At 47.5% G+C, this 17,977-nt stretch overlaps 1 protein-coding gene across 1 annotated transcript; it reads left to right on the plus strand.

Annotated features, from left to right (window-relative positions):
- The first annotated feature begins 827 nt into the window (after window positions 1–827).
- Window positions 828–7,389, plus strand: TSTD1 (thiosulfate sulfurtransferase like domain containing 1). The gene is made up of 4 exons (XM_063145830.1): window positions 828–946; window positions 4,352–4,469; window positions 5,187–5,349; window positions 6,925–7,389. Exons 1-4 carry the CDS (start codon window positions 848–850, stop codon window positions 6,977–6,979), a joined length of 435 nt encoding a protein of 144 aa, XP_063001900.1. The 5' UTR covers window positions 828–847; the 3' UTR covers window positions 6,980–7,389.
- Window positions 7,390–17,977: the final 10,588 nt, after the last annotated feature.

Here is a 17,977-nt window from a genome sequence, read left to right on the forward strand (position 1 = left end):
AATTCAAGTTTTAAAAGCTTTAGGAAAAAGAAAAGTTTTTAGCTGAGCTTTAAAAGCTGCGATTGAACTTGTAGTTCTCAAATGTTCTGGAAGAGCGTTCCAGGTGTAAGGGGCAGCGGAGGAAAATGGACGAAGCCGAGCAAGGGAAGGAGAGACCCTTGGGTGGGTGAGAAACATGGCATTAGAGGAGCGAGTGGGGCAATAGTGTGAGATGAGAGAGGAGAGATAGGCAGGAGCTAGACAGTGAAAAGCTTTGTAGGTCAACAGGAGAAGTTTATATTGGATTCTGAAGTGAATTGGAAGCCAATGAAGAGATTTCAGAAGTGGAGTTACATGGTCAGAGCGGCGAGCCAAGAAGATGATCTTAGCAGCAGAGTGGTGAACAGAAACCAACGGACTGATGTGAGAAGAAGGAAGGCCAGTGAGAAGAAGGTTGCAGTAGTCCAACCGAGAAATAACCAATGCATGAACAAGAGTCTTGGCAGAAGAGACAGACAGAAATGATCGAATCCTGGCAATATTATACAGGAAAAAACGGTCACCCTAAGGTTGAGCCCCGAGGCAGTCCTGCTGACTGGGGATGATGGTGTGTGTGCGCGTACTACTCTTAATACATCTGGTGTCCTCCTGGGGGATCCTGGGAGCTGTAGTCCACACCTGGGCGGGGCGGGGGAGGAGGCACCACACCTGAGGACCTTCCGCAGGGCTCTCCTCCTCCTCCTTACCTGTGGGACTTTGGTCCGGGCCGGCGGCAGCCTGCACACGGGAGACGGTGCCTGGCCGCGCAGCCTATAGGAGCAGGGCGCCCCTTTTGGGAGAACGCGGAAGCGGGTCGCTGCCTGGGGCCATGAAAGCCCTGCGGAAGTTCCTGGGTGGGCACCCTGGAGCCCCCCCGGGGTTCGTTGTCCTTGGGAAGGGCGCCGGGTCCTGTGAAGGAGGTCTCAAGGTGAGAGGCGGCGGGGCTGCTCAGGCCAGGCAGAGAACTGCACCTGTGCTACTTCCTCCCGCTTGGCAGCTGCCACGGGGCAGACTCCTTAGACCTTGAGATCAGGGGGGCTACCCGGCAGGCCAGGGGGGTGGAGCATAGAGGGGGGGTCACCCCTGTTTCCAACGCTTGGTGAAATTTAGAATAACCGGGTGCTCATCCTGGTGCCTTGGACTTCAACTCCCAGCATGCCTGACCATTGCTATGCTAGCTGGGGCTGATGGGAGTAGAAGTCCAAAACATCTGGAGGGCACCAGGTTGGGGGAGTTGCGCCGGTGTTTTATTGTTTCATATTATTATTGGGTTAGATTACCTAAGGACAACTTAGCTCTTTTCCCTTAGCCCTATTTATGCATTTGTGTACAGCGCTTTCCCCACCGCTCTTCAGCCAAATAAGACTTCCAGAGGGGCTTGCAAAGATGAATAGCGAGGCGGTCCCTGAGGCTTGCCATTGAAAAGGCACGGCATGAAAGGAAAAGGGGTCAGGAGGGAGGAGGTTCTTCTTGGTTCCAACTCGGGCTGATGAAATTTATGTATACATTTGTATCCTGCCCTATTTCGCTGGGATCTCAGGGACTCTCCTCTACGGGGGCGTGTGCCCTAATACTCTTGTAAATCTTTAAGGTGCTGCAAGATGCTTTGTTTTTTAATAGTAAGGAGTGTCCTCACACGGGGTGGGTGGGATCGCATTTCCTTACCGTAGTTTCTCCGCCCGCGCGTTTGTCCCTCATTACTTCCTCTTTCGAAAGAGGATGTAAATCTAGAGTGTCATCACAGGGGGGGGGGAAATCACATTTCCTTACCGTCGCTTCTCTGCCCACGCATTTCTCCCTCTTTCGAAAGAGGGAGTAAACCATGTGCCCGTGGGCCGTTTTGATCGCGCTGCAACTTCCGTCTCTAAAAATAAGCCGGACTTACTGGGCTGTTTTTTGGTCCAGCGAAGAAGGCTAGAAGGGGAGGCAGGCAGGCTGGCACACGGGAGGCAGACAACGTTGTGAATAGGACCCGCAAAAACCCGTGAGTGCCCAGCAACGAGCGTGCAATAACGGGTTCATCTGCTGACACCCAAGGTCTGTTACCATGAACGGGAAGGAAAGCCATGCCTGGCCTGGGACCATTTCCTTCCCCTCAACCTTCCCCCAACTTAGGCCATGGCTAGACCAGGCCTATATCCCGGGATCACCCCGTGCATCCAAATGACACACAGGGGATCCCGGGAGCAGGCAGGGACGACCCCTCCGTTTGCCTGGGATAATCCTTAGGGCTAGCTAAGGCCTTAGTGTCTTCCAGATGTGTTGGACCACAACACCAGTGGCAGTGCTGGCTGGGCGTTGTAGTCCGACTTCTGGAAGAGTCAGAGAAGGCTGGTAGAAAGCGTGGTGGATGTCCTGAACTTTCTGTGGGTGATCTGGACAGGCAATATAGAACTGAGCAGAAAATACTGGAAACGAAGTCCCAAGAGGACACACACACACACACACACACACACACACACACACACACAAATAATAAACAGCTTAGGATGCAATCCTAGGCAAGTTTAGACAGAAAAAAAGTCTAAACCCTTTTCCCCGTAAAAATATGCATAGGGTTGTGCCTAGCTAGCTGGGGGAAAGGTAACTGCGACTGGGGAAGGCAATGGCAAACCACCCCATTACAAAGTCTGCCAAGGAAAGGTCAGCGAAAGCAGGCAATGTCAGCAATGACTCAAGTGCTGGCATGAGAGGTTCCTTTCCTTTCCGTGCCTAGAGAATCGGCCCAGGGGGCATCAGCTTGAGCATTTTGCTAGGCTGAGAGATGCTTTTATGCGCCGTTCATGATGAATATGCTTCTTTAGTGGGGGGACTGAATAATATTGATCCTGTTCAGACAACAACCACAGCGGTGGTTAAGCGCTTTGAGCTAAACATTATGACTCAGCGTGTCATGTGAGCCTTTCCTAACCGTGGTGGCTGCAGAACCACGTTTTCAACACACTAACCATTTGCTCCAAAAGGGCTAGCAGCCTAACCGTGGTTTAGCGTCTTGTCTGAACAGGGCCATTGCTTATGAAAATTGGCACGGCTTTTGTAATTTGGGAGAAGTGGAAGTCGTTCGCCGTTGCGTTTTATTGTTTTGTAAATTCTTCTCAGATGGCAAAAGGCAGCCTAAGGAGCAGCTGCGTGTACCTTGCTGTCACCGGATATTGGATATTATTTATTTATTTATTTAGAGTATTTTTATCCCGCACCTCAGCCAAAAGGCTCTCGGAGCGGCTTACAATTTATCAAGAAAGAAGACAGTCCCTACCTTCAGGCTTACATTCTAAAAAAGACATGACACACAAGGAAAGGTGGATGAGGAGGGAAGAGGGAGAAAATAAAAAGAAATTAAGGAGACTGCTTAGGCTGGTGGGAAGGCCCTGCTCCGTCCTCTCATCTCCCAATGGAGAGGCAAACCAACAGCTCTTTCTTCTTCCCCACAGGGTGAAGATGGCAGTTAGCCCTGGGGGGTGGGTGGGGGTCCAACTGAAATATTTGCTTGTACAAAATGGGCAGAGCAGTCCTGCGGCCCCTGCACCGATACCCTCTTCCGAGGCTGGAGATCCGATTGGGCAACTCCCAGATGTTGCGGAAAGCTTTAGGGCTGCTCACCTGAGGATGGAGAGGGAGGGAGGCATGCCTGTGGGCAGGGCGGGGCGGGGATCCACCTGGTCCAAAGTCCTCTTTGCTTCCGCCAGCTGGATGATCTCAGAGGCTGGGTAGCAGAATTCACTGGCAGAGCAGGACAGCGTGGCTGTAAAAATCCCTGTGCCTCCCACCCTGTGTGGATCCCAGGGCCTCTGTCTCAAGAGTGCGAGCCTTTAGATTTACCTGGGAGTAGGTCCCATTGAATGTCATGAGCCTCCCGTCTGAGGCCTTTATACTTTTGAGGCTGCAATCCTATGCCCGTTTACCCAAGAGTAAGCTCCATTAAACAGAGTGGGTCTTACTTCTGGAGGAGGGACACACCCATACACTTAGTGTTCTTTTATGTAAGCTGCTTTGGAAGAGTTTTTTACTTCTAAAAGGCAGCCTAGAAAAAACATTTAGATAAATGCATAAATAAAATTGCTCCGAATTTAGTACAATTGTATAAAGGCGCCAAATAGGGCCATTATATAAACATGCCAACTAGTACAGTTGTCTAAATATGACAAAAAGTAAAATGTTATATGCTATGTTAGAAATGTGTTTTATGTTGTTTAAAGCAGTAAAATAAATTTCGGTTTGGTAAGAAAAGGTCTGAGGCAAGAGCAGCTAAAAATGGAACTGCTCCTTTCACTGTGTAATGAAGAATCTGGAATTGGGAAAAAAAGTTTTGACTCCTCCTTTTTTTTATGTAAAGGCTATTTCCTACGAGGACATGAAGCAGTTGGTCACAGGAGGAAGGGCTTGGATTTTTGACGTGCGGTCTCCTGGTGAAGTAGCCAACGGCCGCATTGCCAACGCCGTTCATATTCCAGGTGAGATGGAGATGCTGCAGTGTGTTGGTACAAAGTCTGAGGCAAAGTTGTGTGCAATTCTCATGGAATCATAGGACTGCAGAGTTGGAAGGGGCCTCTAAAGGCCATCGAGTCCAACCCCCTGCTCAATGGAGGAATCCACCTTCAAGCATACCTGACAGGTGGTTGTCCAGCTGCCTCTTGAAGGCCTCAAGTGTGGGAGAGCCCACCACCTCCCTAGGTCATGGGTTCCATTGTCGTACTGCTCTAACAGTCAGGAAGTTTTTCCTGATGTCCAGCTGGAGTCTGGCTTCCTTTAACTTGAGCCCGTTATTCCGTGTCCTGCACTCTGGGAGGATAGAGAAGAGATCCTGGCCTTCCTCTGTGTGACGACCTTTTAAGTATTTGAAGAGTTTCTCAGGTCTCCATTCATATAGATCAACCAACTACTTTTGCTGTACTTAAACAGGTAAGCCAGACTTAATTAACAAAAATGGAATGACAAACATTTTCTATATTCATCCACAGCTACAAACACTCCTGAAGACCTCCAGGTTCAGGGAGGTTGCTGTGCACAGTCCCCCATTCACCCCACAGCTGCCGTCTGATAGGGCGTGTCCACTGCATCAATGAGTCCCACTTTTCGCAGCGTTGCAGGGGTGAGCTGCAGGCCCTTCCCTTTGGATCCAAACCATCTGGAGTCTTAATCGCTCACCAATTTGTTTCCCTTTCGTGCAGTGGCGGAAGTGGAGCAGGCCTTCAGGATGGACCCAGAGGCGTTTAAAATGAAGTACGGCGTGGCCAAGCCCCAAACGGGTGAAGAGAACTTGGTTTTCTACTGTCAGTTGGGCCTCCGTGGGGCCCGGGCCACCGAAAAAGCGATCTCCCTCGGCTATGCCAAGTAAGCCTGGTTCTGCCATGGGGTGGGAGTGGTCCTTTGCCATGAGGCATCAAGTGGCAAACCAGAGTTCCAGCAAAGCTGCAGAGAACTCTGGAACTCCCTGCCAAGGGAGGCTAAGTCGGCAACCCTCCTGCTGATTTTCTGCTAGCGAGCAAAGATGTTTTTATTCAGGCAGGGCTTTGGGGTGTAAGCAGGTCTGTTCTGTTCTGTTATTGCTGTGCCTTTTAATTCTGTTTCTCATGTATTTTATGATTATTTTAACCAAGTTTTAATGTTGCAAAAAAAATTAAATAGTTCCTATGGTTGTTTGCCACTTGAGCGCCATTTTCTAGTTGGGGAGGCGGGGCACAAATCAAATATATAAAGTAATAAGGTAATACGTCAGGCTTTTGCAAACAGATTTTGCAGAGGGCCAACTCAGAGGGGTAGCCTCCACAGCGCTGCACCGTATTTTTACAGGAAAACGCCAGCATGACTGCAAGGCTTGTCTCTCTCCCAGAAGGCTGGTGTGTGTCAGTGTGTGTGTAAGTACAGCCACGGGCACACCACTGTCCTTCTGCTCGGAAATTGCAGCACTATTACAGCTGCCAATTGTGGCTTTAAAAGCTTTGAGAATTGCATTTCTGCAACGAAGGTGCATTTGAGGTGGTGGGTATTTCTCCCCAGGACGTAATGGCTCAGTTCAGACAACACGTTTCTCAACGGTGGTTTTCAAACTCCACAGTGGAGTTTTTACACCACTGTTGAGAAATATGTTGTCTGGTGGGAAAACTCCACGCAACGGTGGATGAGATTTTTTTGGAAAACACTCCATGCAGAATATCCATGCTGTGCAGAGGAGAGTTCTTGCCTAAACGTTGTGTTGCGTGTTGTGTGGAGGGCTCCGTGGAGTTTTCCATTGCGTTGAGTTGATTTTTCCCACCGGCTACAGAGTTCCCTGGCAAGAGCGGTGAAAGGAGCGAGTGCCACTCTAGGAGAGCTGCTGGGATTGTTTTTTCACAGCAATGGCTGATGGGATACCATTGGGAGGACTGGGGGAGGAGAGAGGGCGGAAGAACTGTCAATCAAACGTCACGATGGATTTTACTCAACTCCACGGTAGCCCACAGTCACACAACAGTGGAGTTAGAACACGTTGTGTGGGGAGCGTCCCCTAAAAACTCAACCGTTGAGTGGAGTTTTCGCACTGTGTTGAGTAACGTGTTGTCTGAACTGAGCCACTGTTTGCTTCACGCAGCGCAAATGATAGGATTTGCTACTGCAAGACGTAGTGATGGCCACCCATTTGGATGGCTTTAAAAGGGGGCTGGATAAATTCCTGGAGGAGGAGGAGGCCGTATCAATGGCTACTAGCCCTGATGGCTATGTACTACTTCCAGTAGCAGAGGCCGTATGCCTATGTACACCGGTTGCTGGGGAACATGGGCAGGAGGGTGCTGTTGCCCCGTGTCCTGCTTGTGGGTTTCCTGTGGGCTCGTCAGACATTTTTAACCTTCTTCTGCTCCCGTATTTGCTGATCCTCCATTTTGGCTGTACGTGACCCTTGTTTCTGTTTTGTTCCTTTTGCCTCCCCAGGGCTCGCAATTATGCTGGAGGCTACAAGGAGTGGTCAGAAAAAGGAGGGAAGTGAAGCATGGCAGGGGACCCAGATTATGAGCCCTGAGTCTCTGGGAAGGCTTGTCCCACCCTGAAGACGGGTCTGTCGCTTTGCTTCCTTTTCAGTTTTCTTCCCACACCCCAAAGTGGGATGCTGATACTTCCGTTGGCCCTCGTGGCTGAGCTGCAAAGACTCCTTAGAGCTGGGGGTCGTCTGCACTGGTTCTGTTCCCACCTGCTCCTTTCCCCAAAACCCAAAGTGAATGTTTTCAGGACAAGGCATCCTTGCTGCCACGCACCCTCCGTGGGCTGCAGTCGCTGGGACACCGCATCGATTGCGCCTTTTAGTTTTCTTATTTATTCACAGTTTGTGAACCACCCAGAGAGCTTCGGCTATTGGGCGGTATAGAAATGCAATAAATAAATAAATGAAGATCTGAACAGTCCAAAGACAGAATTTAGCATGTGAGTTTGTGGGGATTACATTGCTGGTGTTTTTTTTATGAGTGATTCCTCTTTGTTTTCTTCTTTTGGACTTTTAAAATCTTTCATTGAATGCTATATATTTTACATTTTAGGGGATTCCTTCCAGAAAGGGGATATGGTTTAAAAGTCAGTGGGAGAAGCACTTGGGCTGGTTTCACCCTCCATCTCGACTCACAAGTGTGAACCGGTCACGTAGAATCCCTCTGGAATTTGGTTTAGCTGTAACTTTCTGGGATCTCCTTTTGACTCGACTCTCTTCTGGCCAGAAACAGAGAGCTAGAAGTGGTTTGGGAGGGGTTTGGGCTCTGGAGTGTCCTTGTAAAAACAATGCTTCCTCTGTTGCTTCCAGCAGGCTTTTTATTAGGGGTTGTGTTTTCTTTGGAACAATACAAAACCCAGAGCAAAATGGGATGAGGACATGCCAGAAGCGGCGTGGCGTATATTCTCTGTCGCATCAATTCCTGGGGAAAACCAACTCTTACCTGTATTGATAGATTTGTTTTCAATTGAAGTTGTATCGTATTGGGGCAGACCTTTGGTCCTTCTAGTTCAACATTGTCTGTTTTGACCGGCAGTCGCTCTCCAGAGTTTTCCCTATCACTCATTGCTTGAGACGCTTTTAACTGGAGAGCCTGAGAATGCATCCTGAGCCCCTGATTCCATGTCCTGCACTTTGGGATGATCGAGAAGAGATCCTGGCCCTAGGGCCAGGATCTCTTCTCAACCATCCCAGAGTGCAGGACACGGAATAATGCTCTAAAACTGCTCTAACACTCAGCATGTTTTTCCTGCTGCCCAGCAGGAATCGGGCTTCCTGTAACTCAAGCCCATTATACCATGTCCTGCACTCTGGGGATGAAGAGATCCTGGCCCTCCTCTGTGTGACCACCTTTCAAGGACTTGAAGAGTGCTGTCATGTCTCCTCTCAGCCTTCTCTTCTCAAGGCTAAATATGCCTCATCAAGCCCATGAAGTCACAGGTCAAAAGTTATCTAGCTGCACTGCTGACTTCAGGGCTTTTTTCCGTGCACTTTACACTCAAGAGATCTCCAAAGTTTTGTATGTTGAAAATATTTCAAAGCAATGAAATATGACTCTGAATTTTGGAAGACAATTCAGGGGCAAAGAGTTTGCTGGCAACTCCCTCTCCCCCCGAAATATTTCTCTACTCCAAACATAGCAGCAGCGCCATGCTTTAGGATGCTGGCACAACTAGGTCACCAGGCAGAAGTGAACCAGGCCCCTGCCTCCCAATTTTAAGAACCACAAAGGGAGGAGGTTTGGCAATTAAACTTCTCCTCTGCAGGGAGGGAGATTTGGCCCATTCATTCCACAGCGGCCACCAAATCCTGGTCAGTTTATTTATTTCAAAATCGAGACTAGGGCTAATGCCTTTTATTAAGAGCAATGGCAACATCACGAAACCGTGAGCAAGCGTGAGCTTTCAAGTTATTTGGTATTTATCAGGCTGGATGCTGAGCAAAAATAAATCCGAGGGACCAGGTGCAGTTGCAATACACTCTCTGCTTGAGTCTTGGAGGAGGCATGTAGCGGAGTGCTGTTGAAGCTTTCTTCCTGATGCAAGTAGGTCTGAGGCTGTGGCAGAGGCAGCGAGTTCGAGTACTCCCCTGGCAGCATTTTGATATGGCTAGCGCACCTCTCTCCACCTGCTATTTAGTTTAAAAACTCTGCATGCATTTGCAAGACTGGTGCCACGTCTCGTTTGGCCCTTAGAACAAATGCTAAAATTAATAAAATAGCAGCCAGACTGCTCACTTGAGGGAATGGTATTAAAGGCAAAACTGAAGTACTTTGGCCACATAATGAGAAGACAGGATACCCTGGAGAAGAGGCTGATGCTAGGGAAAGTGGAAGGCAAAAGGAAGAGGGGCCGACCAAAGTCAAGATGGATGGATGATATTCTGCAAGTGACAGACTTGACCTTGGGGGAGCTAGGGGTGGCGACAGCCGACAGAAAGCTCTGGCGTGGGCTGGTCCATGAAGTCACGAAGAGTCGGAAACGACTGAACGAATAAACAACAAAAATCTTTAAGACAGATGAGGAATAATAATGAAAAGATTAATAATTCTTGTTTTGCCAAATTTAACTGGAGTACCAGACTGAATCCCTGATTCTTGAGGAGGGATTCAGTCCAGCAAATTGGTGCAATATTTGGCCAAATCGTGCTTGTGATGATAAAAGCATGAGACTTGGGGCACAGGTAGGACTTATTCTCATGAAGATTTTAGGTGATCGAGCTGTCACAGATTTCCCCCTAACAACAATGGCAGATATTTTCCAAAACGGCTTCCTTAGAAACGTTTTCAATCTGCCCTATTGTATGTTTGATGCTCTGTGGGGTCAAAATGAATGTGATCTTGCTTGAGTTTGGTGCGTAAATACATGTGCAGACATCCAGTGTACACACTCAAGCACACACACGCGCACACAAAATGGCCCCGTTCAGACAACACGCTAAGCCATGCTGCTTAACCACAAAATGGTTAATGGAATGCAATAAGGTCAATGCATTCCATTAACCGTTTTGTGGTTAAGCAGCGTGGTTTAGCGTGTTGTCTGAACCAGGCCAATGAAGCAAATCCTGTGGAGCTGTCCAGCAACTCACGGTGAGGATCAACGTATTGCAATGTTTAGTTGCAATATTGAGATGACAGTTCTCAAAGTACGTGAAAGCGGGTGGGCTGGAACGCTTGTTCAGGCTGGTGTTACCACAGCAGGAAAAGCTGGCTCATTTATTTATTTTATTTAAGCATTTTTATGCCACCATTCAGCCAAAATAGGCTCTCATGGCGGCTTACAAAAGTATTTCTTGACAGTCCCTGCCCACAGGCTTACAATCTAAAAGACATGACACAAAAGGAAAGGGGATTGGGAGGGAGGAGGAGGAAAAGGAAAGCAAATTCAGGCACTACAATCTTAGTTGCAAAGTTCAGCAGTGACAGTTGGTAGGAGGAGCTCTCAGCTGGAGCTGGACCCAGGCACAATGGAGAGGTGCCTGGCTGCTGCTTCCTCCCTCACTTTATACAAGCATCCCATGTGGTGTGCACTTGTAGGTCTCATCAAATCACAGCTGGTAGCCCCCTATGTCCTCCTCCAGCAGGCCTAGAATGAGGACAGCAAAGACATCATCATCAGTATTATATTTATTTGTATCCTGCCTTTTGCCCGATACTGGGCCTCAAGGCGGCCTCGCAAAATTTAAAACATACACATTTTCAAACCTATGGAAAGAAATATACAAAAGTTAAAAATATATTAAATATATGACAATATTAAAACATTAAACATTTAAAATACATGACAATTATAAAAGTCTTTAGCATAGACAAAGGCTCAGATTATTTGTCAAAGGCTTAGAATTTAGAAGCCACTTTGTCACTTGAAGACTGGGGTAAGCAAAGAAGCAATGTAGACCCCCACCCCCAGTTCCGATTCTGGTACATCATTCTATAGTTGGAGCTTGCCTCAAACTTGGGGAGAGGCAACGAGTGGGGTGCCGCAGGGCTCAGTCCTGGGTCCAGCACTCTTCAACATTTTTATTAATGATTTGGACGAGGAGGTGCAGGGAACGCTGATCAAATATGCAGATGACACAAAATTGGGTGGGATAGCTAATACCCTGGAAGACAGAAACAAACTTATCTTGATAGGCTGGAGTGCTGGGCTGAAAACAACAGAATGAAATTTAATAGGGATAAATGCCAAGTTCTACATCTAGGAAATAGAAACCAAAGGCACAGTTACAAGATGGGGGACACTTGGCTCAGCAATGCTACACATGAGAAGGATCTTGGAATTGTTGTAGATCACAAGCTGAATATGAGCCAATGTGATGTACTGTAGCTGCAAAAAACAGAACAAAAAACAAATGCTATATTGGGTTGCATTAATAGAAGTAGAGCTTCCAAATCATGTGAGGTACTGGTTCCTCTCTATTCGGCCCTGGTTAGTCCAGTGCTGGGCTCCACAATTCAAGAAGGACGCAGACAAGCTGGAGCGTGTTCAAAGGATGGGCCACCTGCATATTGTTTACTTCCTCTTTCCTCTCTATGAGAAAAGGAAGTAATGAGGGACAAAAGCGCGGGTGGAGAAGCGATGGTAAGGAAACGCGATCCCACCCCCGGGTGATGACACTCTATATCAAATCACAGCTTCAGTATGTAACAAGATTATTTAGGTTGTGGCTACCTAGGGAGATTGTGGGCTCTCCCACGCTAGAGGCCTTCAAGAGGCAGCTGGACAACCACCTGTCAAGGATGCTTTAGGGTGGATTCCTGCATTGAGCAGGGGGTTGGACTCAATGGCCTTGTAGGCCCCTTCCAACTCTGCTGTTCTATGATTCTATGATGCTAACAAAGAGATGATTGCTACAAACAATACCAGCGTGCTTCATGTGAATCATCAAGGTGTCTTGGGAGTGGCTCTATGCTCACACAAAGAGGCAGACATGCACACCCACTTAAGTGATGCTGCACAGCAGGGGTATAATAACACCCTAATGTGGCACCGTTGACACCGAGGTAGTTCTGGCCATTGGTACAGCGCCTGCACATTAATGAACCATGGGTGACATTTGGAGTTGTGAAGAACTTAAGAACCTAAGAAGAGCCCTGATGCTGGATCAGACCAAGGGTCCATCTAGTCCAGCACTCTGTTCACATAGTGGCCAACCAGCCATCGGTCAGAGATGAACAAGCAGGACATGGTGCAACAGCACCCTCCCACCCATGTTCCCCAGCAACTGGGGCACACAGGCTTATTTCCTCGAATACTGGAGGTAGCACACTATTTATTTATTTATTACATTTTTATACCGCCCAATAGCCGAAGCTCTCTGGGCAGTTCACAAAAATTAAAACCATAATAAAACAACCAACAGGTTAAAAGCACAAATACAAAATACAGTATAAAAAGCGCAACCAGGATAAAAACCACGCAGCAAAATTGATATAAAATTAAAATACAGAGTTAAAACAGTAAAATTTAAATTTAAGTTAAAACTAAGTGTTAAAATATTGAGAGAATAAAAAGGTCTTCAGCTGGTGACGAAAGTACAGTGTAGGCGCCAGGCGGACCTCTCTGGGGAGCTCATTCCACAGCCGGGGTACCACAGCGGAGAAAGCCCTCCTCCTAGTAGCCACCTACGGCAGGGGCTCACGGAGAAGGGCCCCTGTGGATGATCTTAAGGTCCGGGCAGGTACATATGGGAGGAGGCGTATCAACCATCAGGGCTAGTAGCCATTGATAGCCTTTGCCTCCAGGAATTTATCCAACCCCCTTTTGAAGCCATCCAGATTGGTGGCAATCACTACATCTTGTGGCAGTGAGTTCCATAATTTGGGTTGGACTCGATAGCCTTATAGGCCCCTTCCAACTCTACTATTCTATGATTCTATGATTTAACCAAGTGCTGTGTGAAGAAGTCCTTCCTTTTATTTGTCCTGGACTATTCTATGATTCTATGATCCCGGGTTCTAGAATTTTGAAAGAGGGAGAAAAATGTCTCCCGGCCCACATTCTCCACACCAGGCATCATTTTGTCCACCTCTATCCTGTCTCCCCGAGCCTCCTTTTTCCCCAAGCTAAACAATCCCAGCTGTTGCAACCTTCCCTCCTAGGGGAGATGCTCCAGCCCCTAAATCATTTTAGTTGCCCTTTTCTTCATGTTTCCCCCCAGCTCTATAATATCCTTCTTCTGTTTCCTTGCTGCTCACGGGTCCTGATTGACGTAGCGCCTTGCCAACGCTCTACGCAATGACTGGGTGTGATACCGTGTCCCTTTTGGGAGGCAGCAGGGGCAAACGGACTGCAATGCATTTGGAGATGCGGCCTCCACATCCTGTACCTTAGCTGATAGGCGAGTGGCTGAAGCCACTGGAGAGATGTGTAGTTTTGCACATCGGGCTGGTCACTGCTGGGTCCAAACACCACAGCTTTCCCTCACCGAGTGATTGGGTGTGGAAGAGGACGGAGGCTGCGGGTGGAGGGAAAATATGCTGGACAACCCTACCAGAGGCTACACAACCTTGTAGGGAACTTCTATGACGGGGCTGCAAGGAAGGCCGTAGAGGACATTGGAAGTGTCACAGGTCTGCTCCACATTGTACAGCACTTTGTACTGACTAATAAGAATTGGGGGTGGTTCCGGCAGTATCCAAGTGTATTTGATTTTTAACTGCCCAGAGAGCTTCGGCTATTGGGCGGTATAAAAATGTAATATATAAATAAATAAACCTTTATCTAGCGTGGTAGGCCTGGTAATGACAGCGTGGTATTTACATGAAATAATCAGCCATCATTCTGTTCTTATTTTAGTTATTATTATTTTCTAATGCCTAGCTTTAAAAAACAACGTAGGTCTATTACGGAACCTAAATATTTTTTTGTTATTAACTCCCATCAGGCTTTTTGTACACTTCTAAAGCTATAAGTCATATAAATCAGGGTTCATAAGCCCTAAAATAGAATCATAGAATAGCAGAGTCGGAAGGGGCCTCCAAGGCCATCGAGTCCAACCCCCTGCTCAATGCAGGAATCCACCGAAAGCATCCCTGACAGCATGGGTTCTCCAAAAATTGAGGAATCATAACGGCGGATGGTGGCCGTATTTCAAAATGACTGCCAATTTTGTTACAGGGCAAATCTCAGATGGCCCTATAGCCCAAAATATTCAACGTGGGTATGGTCTACAATTGTGCCGAATTTCATGCTTTTAGCATCAAAGGCGCAGTGGTTTCACCTATCTGCTGGACGACATCTAGAACAGGTTACAGGAAGATCACCTTCCCAGCTCAGTCGAACTCCTTACCCAAGAGGAATGTCCATTGTGCATTGTTGCGTGTTGCTTTGGGAAAACACACCCACCCATTTGGAATCCTGAGATATTTGTTACAATCATCTTAGTAAACAACACACACACGGAAGTATTGCAGGGTGCCAGATTATTATTATTATTATTATTATTATTATTATTATTTATTTATTTATTTATATAGCACCATCAATGTACATGGTGCTGTACAGAGTAAAACAGTAAAATAGCAAAACCCTGCCGCATAGGTTTACATTCTAATAAAATCATAATAAAACAATAGGAAGGGGAAGAGAATGCACCAAACAGGCACAGGGTAGAGTAAAACTAACAGTATAAAAGTCAGAGCAAAATCAAGTTTTAAAAGCTTTAGGAAAAAGAAAAGTTTTTAGCTGAGCTTTAAAAGCTGCAATTGAACTTGTAGTTCTCAAATGTTCTGGAAGAGCGTTCCAGGCGTAAGGGGCAGCGGAAGAAAATGGACGAAGCCGAGCAAGGGAAGGAGAGACCCTTGGGCAGGCGAGAAACATGGCATCAGAGGAGCGAAGAGCACGAGCGGGGCAATAGTGTGAGATGAGAGAGGAGAGATAGGAAGGAGCTAGGCTGTGAAAAGCTTTGTAGATCAACAGGAGAAGTTTATATATAAATATAAATATAGTATATATATTTATATATATACTATATAGTATATAGTGTATATAGAATATATATACTATATATATATAGTATATAGTATATAGTATACTATATAGTATATAGTACAAATATAAATATATATAAATAATATATATATATATAAATAAAGATAGAGAGGCCTTCCCCAGTTTGGTGCCCCTTAGGTGGGTTGGACTACAACTCCCACTATCCCCAATCAGCATGGCCAAATGCTCACACATTGATGGTGCTGTATAAATAAAATAATAACACTGGTTGGAGAACATCAGAAGAGCCCTGCTGGATCGGACCGAGGGTCCATCTAGTCCAGCACTCGGTTCACACAGTGGCCAAGCAAACGTCGACCAGGGACCAACAAGGCAGGACACGACGCAACAGCACCCTCCCACCCATGTTCCCCAGCAACTGGTGCACACAGGCTTACTGCCTTGGATACTGGAGGTTGCCCATAACCATCAGGGCTGGTAGCCATTGATACGGCCTTCTCTTCCAGGAATTTATCCAACCCCCTTTTCAAGCCATCCAAATTGGTGGCCATCACTACCATCTTGTGGCAGTGAGTTCCAGAAGGATGAGAACTGTGGTTCAGCACATCTGGAGGAGTTTATTTAAAGCATCTCTAACTGGAAAAGAGATGCTGGGGCCTGATCCGTGAAATAGTCAATGCCTGGGGGTAAGCCCCAGTGAACTCAGTGGGGCTTTCTAAAAAAAGAAAAGCTGCCATGCCAGGATTGCACAGAATTCTCCCCACTCCCAAAAGACGGCATGGAAGTCATCCAGTGCAGCGCCTGCTGGGCCCTCCAACGACACCCATGAAGCTGCCCGCACTTTCCGTCCTTCTAAAGTTTATGATTAAAAATACAACTTGAAGCGCCTGAGGGTGCCTGGTGTTCCAGAACCCAGCTCTGATCAGCTGTTTTGACCACCAGGAAGTTAAGGAAGGTGTTGCTTCCTGGCCAGCTGAATCTCCTTCCGCCCACAGGCCTTTCTCCCTGCCCCGGGTCTCCAGCCTGGCTCTTTCTCGCCCCACAACCCCTTCCTGTGCCATTTCTCTGCCTCCCTCTTTCTCTATTCCTCGGGGTGTTCGGACGATTGTGGTAGGGTGACCATATTTGGGAAACCAAAAAAGAGGACACCTAGTGTGTGTGTGTGTGGGGGAAGCAGCTTTCTGAGTCCTGCAGAAAGTACGTTATTCCCCCGCCACCTTAAAGAACCCGATTGGAGTGGAGGAGGGGAAAGGATTTCATTCTGCACCACCACCTTCCACTCCAATTGGGGCCTTTTCTATAATGTCCACGAATGACCCACTTTCCCCTTTAAGACCTCAATTGGAACTTGGGGTGGGGGAATGATGTGCCTCAAGAAAGCATGTCATTCCCTCCTGCCATGCTAATGGCAGCCTTAAAGAGGAAGGTGTGTCATTCCAGGACATTATTGAAAATTATAGAAAATCCCCCCTGACACCATAGAAAGAACAAAAACCAGGACAAATCCGGGGAAATCCTGACAGTTGGTCACCCTAGATTGTGGGGTCTCTCCCCATGCTCCCGTCATTTACATAATTAACCACCCTGCAGTGCGGGTTGGCGTATCATCCGAACCTGGTGCTCAGTAAGGCAGGGGTGGCTTCATAGCCACGCTACCGACTGCAAGTTGTGGTTTGTAGGGTGGGTAAAAAGCCGCCTACACTCGGCTGCAGGCTGGGTTCAGATGGCATGCCAACCCCCGCTGCACCCAGGTCAGGATGTAAACGGCAGGTGCGCCGTGCACACTGGCTTCTTTCCCCTCATGACTGTCTGAACCCGGACTCTGCCTTGCTGTTTCCCTCCGTCGCAGCCTCTGGCTTCGCTATTTCTCTCCTCACCTATTCCCCCTTCTCTGTCCCTCCACACACCACGTTGGCTCACTTCTGATTAGCCAGGCCCACCGACCGCCATGACGCGACAGGCCACATCCACGGTGAGAGCCATTTTGGGGTGGCATCCACAGCAGCGCCTCAAATTCCCAAATGGAATTTATTTTTATTTATTATTACATTTCTATCCCACCTTTTTTTCCTCCAAGGAACCCAAGGCGGCGTACATGTTATCCTCACAACAACCCTGTGAGGTAGGATGGGGTGAGAGTGTGTGACCGGCCCAAAGTCACCCAGTGGGTTTCCATGGCCGAGTGGGGACTAGAACCCGGATCTCCCAACTCCCAGTCCAACACTGTAACCACTACACCACACTGGTTGGGGAGCCCCGCATCACGCAACAAGCGCAATTGCTAAGTGGGAGCTTTAAACAATCCCTTTATCAAGCTCAAGCAGAAACCACGTTTCACATGTGCTAGCCACTTGCTCTGAAGAAAAGGATTGTACCTGCATTCAACAGCTGTGGCAACAGCTTGGGAACGCCAGTGTGGGGCAGTGAATAGAGTGTTGGGCTGAGACTCAGTAGACGTGAGTTCAAGTCCCACCTCGGACATGAATCCTACAGAGGGCTTTTGGACCAATCACTGCTCAGCCTGACCTACCTCACAGGGCTGTTATGAGGGTAAAATGGAGAAGATGCCTGTGTGAGCCGCCTTGAGGAACAAAGGCAAGATATGAATGTAACAATAAATAAAGCTGCTTCCAGGCCTGTATTTATTTTATTTATTCATTTATTGCATTTTTATGCCGCCCAATAGCACTCTCTCTCTGAGTGGTTCACAAAAATTAAAACCACAAAATTCAGCATAAAGTACAATATAAAGGCTTAAAACTGCAGTATAAAAGTGGAACCAAAGTAAAAACTTAGCAGTGGTGCAGAGATTTAAAATGCAAGAGCCGAGTTCAAACAGCAGAGCGAAACACTGGAATGCTAAAAAAAAAAAAAAAAAATGCTGGGTGAATAAAAAGGTGCCAGGTGAACTCTTTAGGGAGTTCATTCCACAGCTGAGATGCCACAAGAGAAAAGGCCTGGCCGCCTTCTTTTGGCGGGGGTCCTGGAGAAGGACCCCTAAAGATGACCTCGGGGTCTGGGCAGGAGGCGATCTTCAGGGACCACTTCGGGCTGA

Source organism: Elgaria multicarinata, chromosome 21 (genome assembly GCF_023053635.1).
Source record: "Elgaria multicarinata webbii isolate HBS135686 ecotype San Diego chromosome 21, rElgMul1.1.pri, whole genome shotgun sequence".
Classification (NCBI taxonomy): Eukaryota; Metazoa; Chordata; class Lepidosauria; order Squamata; family Anguidae; genus Elgaria; species Elgaria multicarinata.

Coding starts and splice junctions, on each gene's coding strand:
- TSTD1 (XM_063145830.1), top strand. CDS start 848: ATGAAAGCCCTGCGGAAGTTCCTGGGTGGGCACCCTGGAGCCCCCCCG. Junction 947..4,351: donor CCTGTGAAGGAGGTCTCAAG/GTGAGAGGCGGC, acceptor TTTTATGTAAAG/GCTATTTCCTACGAGGACAT. Junction 4,470..5,186: donor CAACGCCGTTCATATTCCAG/GTGAGATGGAGA, acceptor CCTTTCGTGCAG/TGGCGGAAGTGGAGCAGGCC.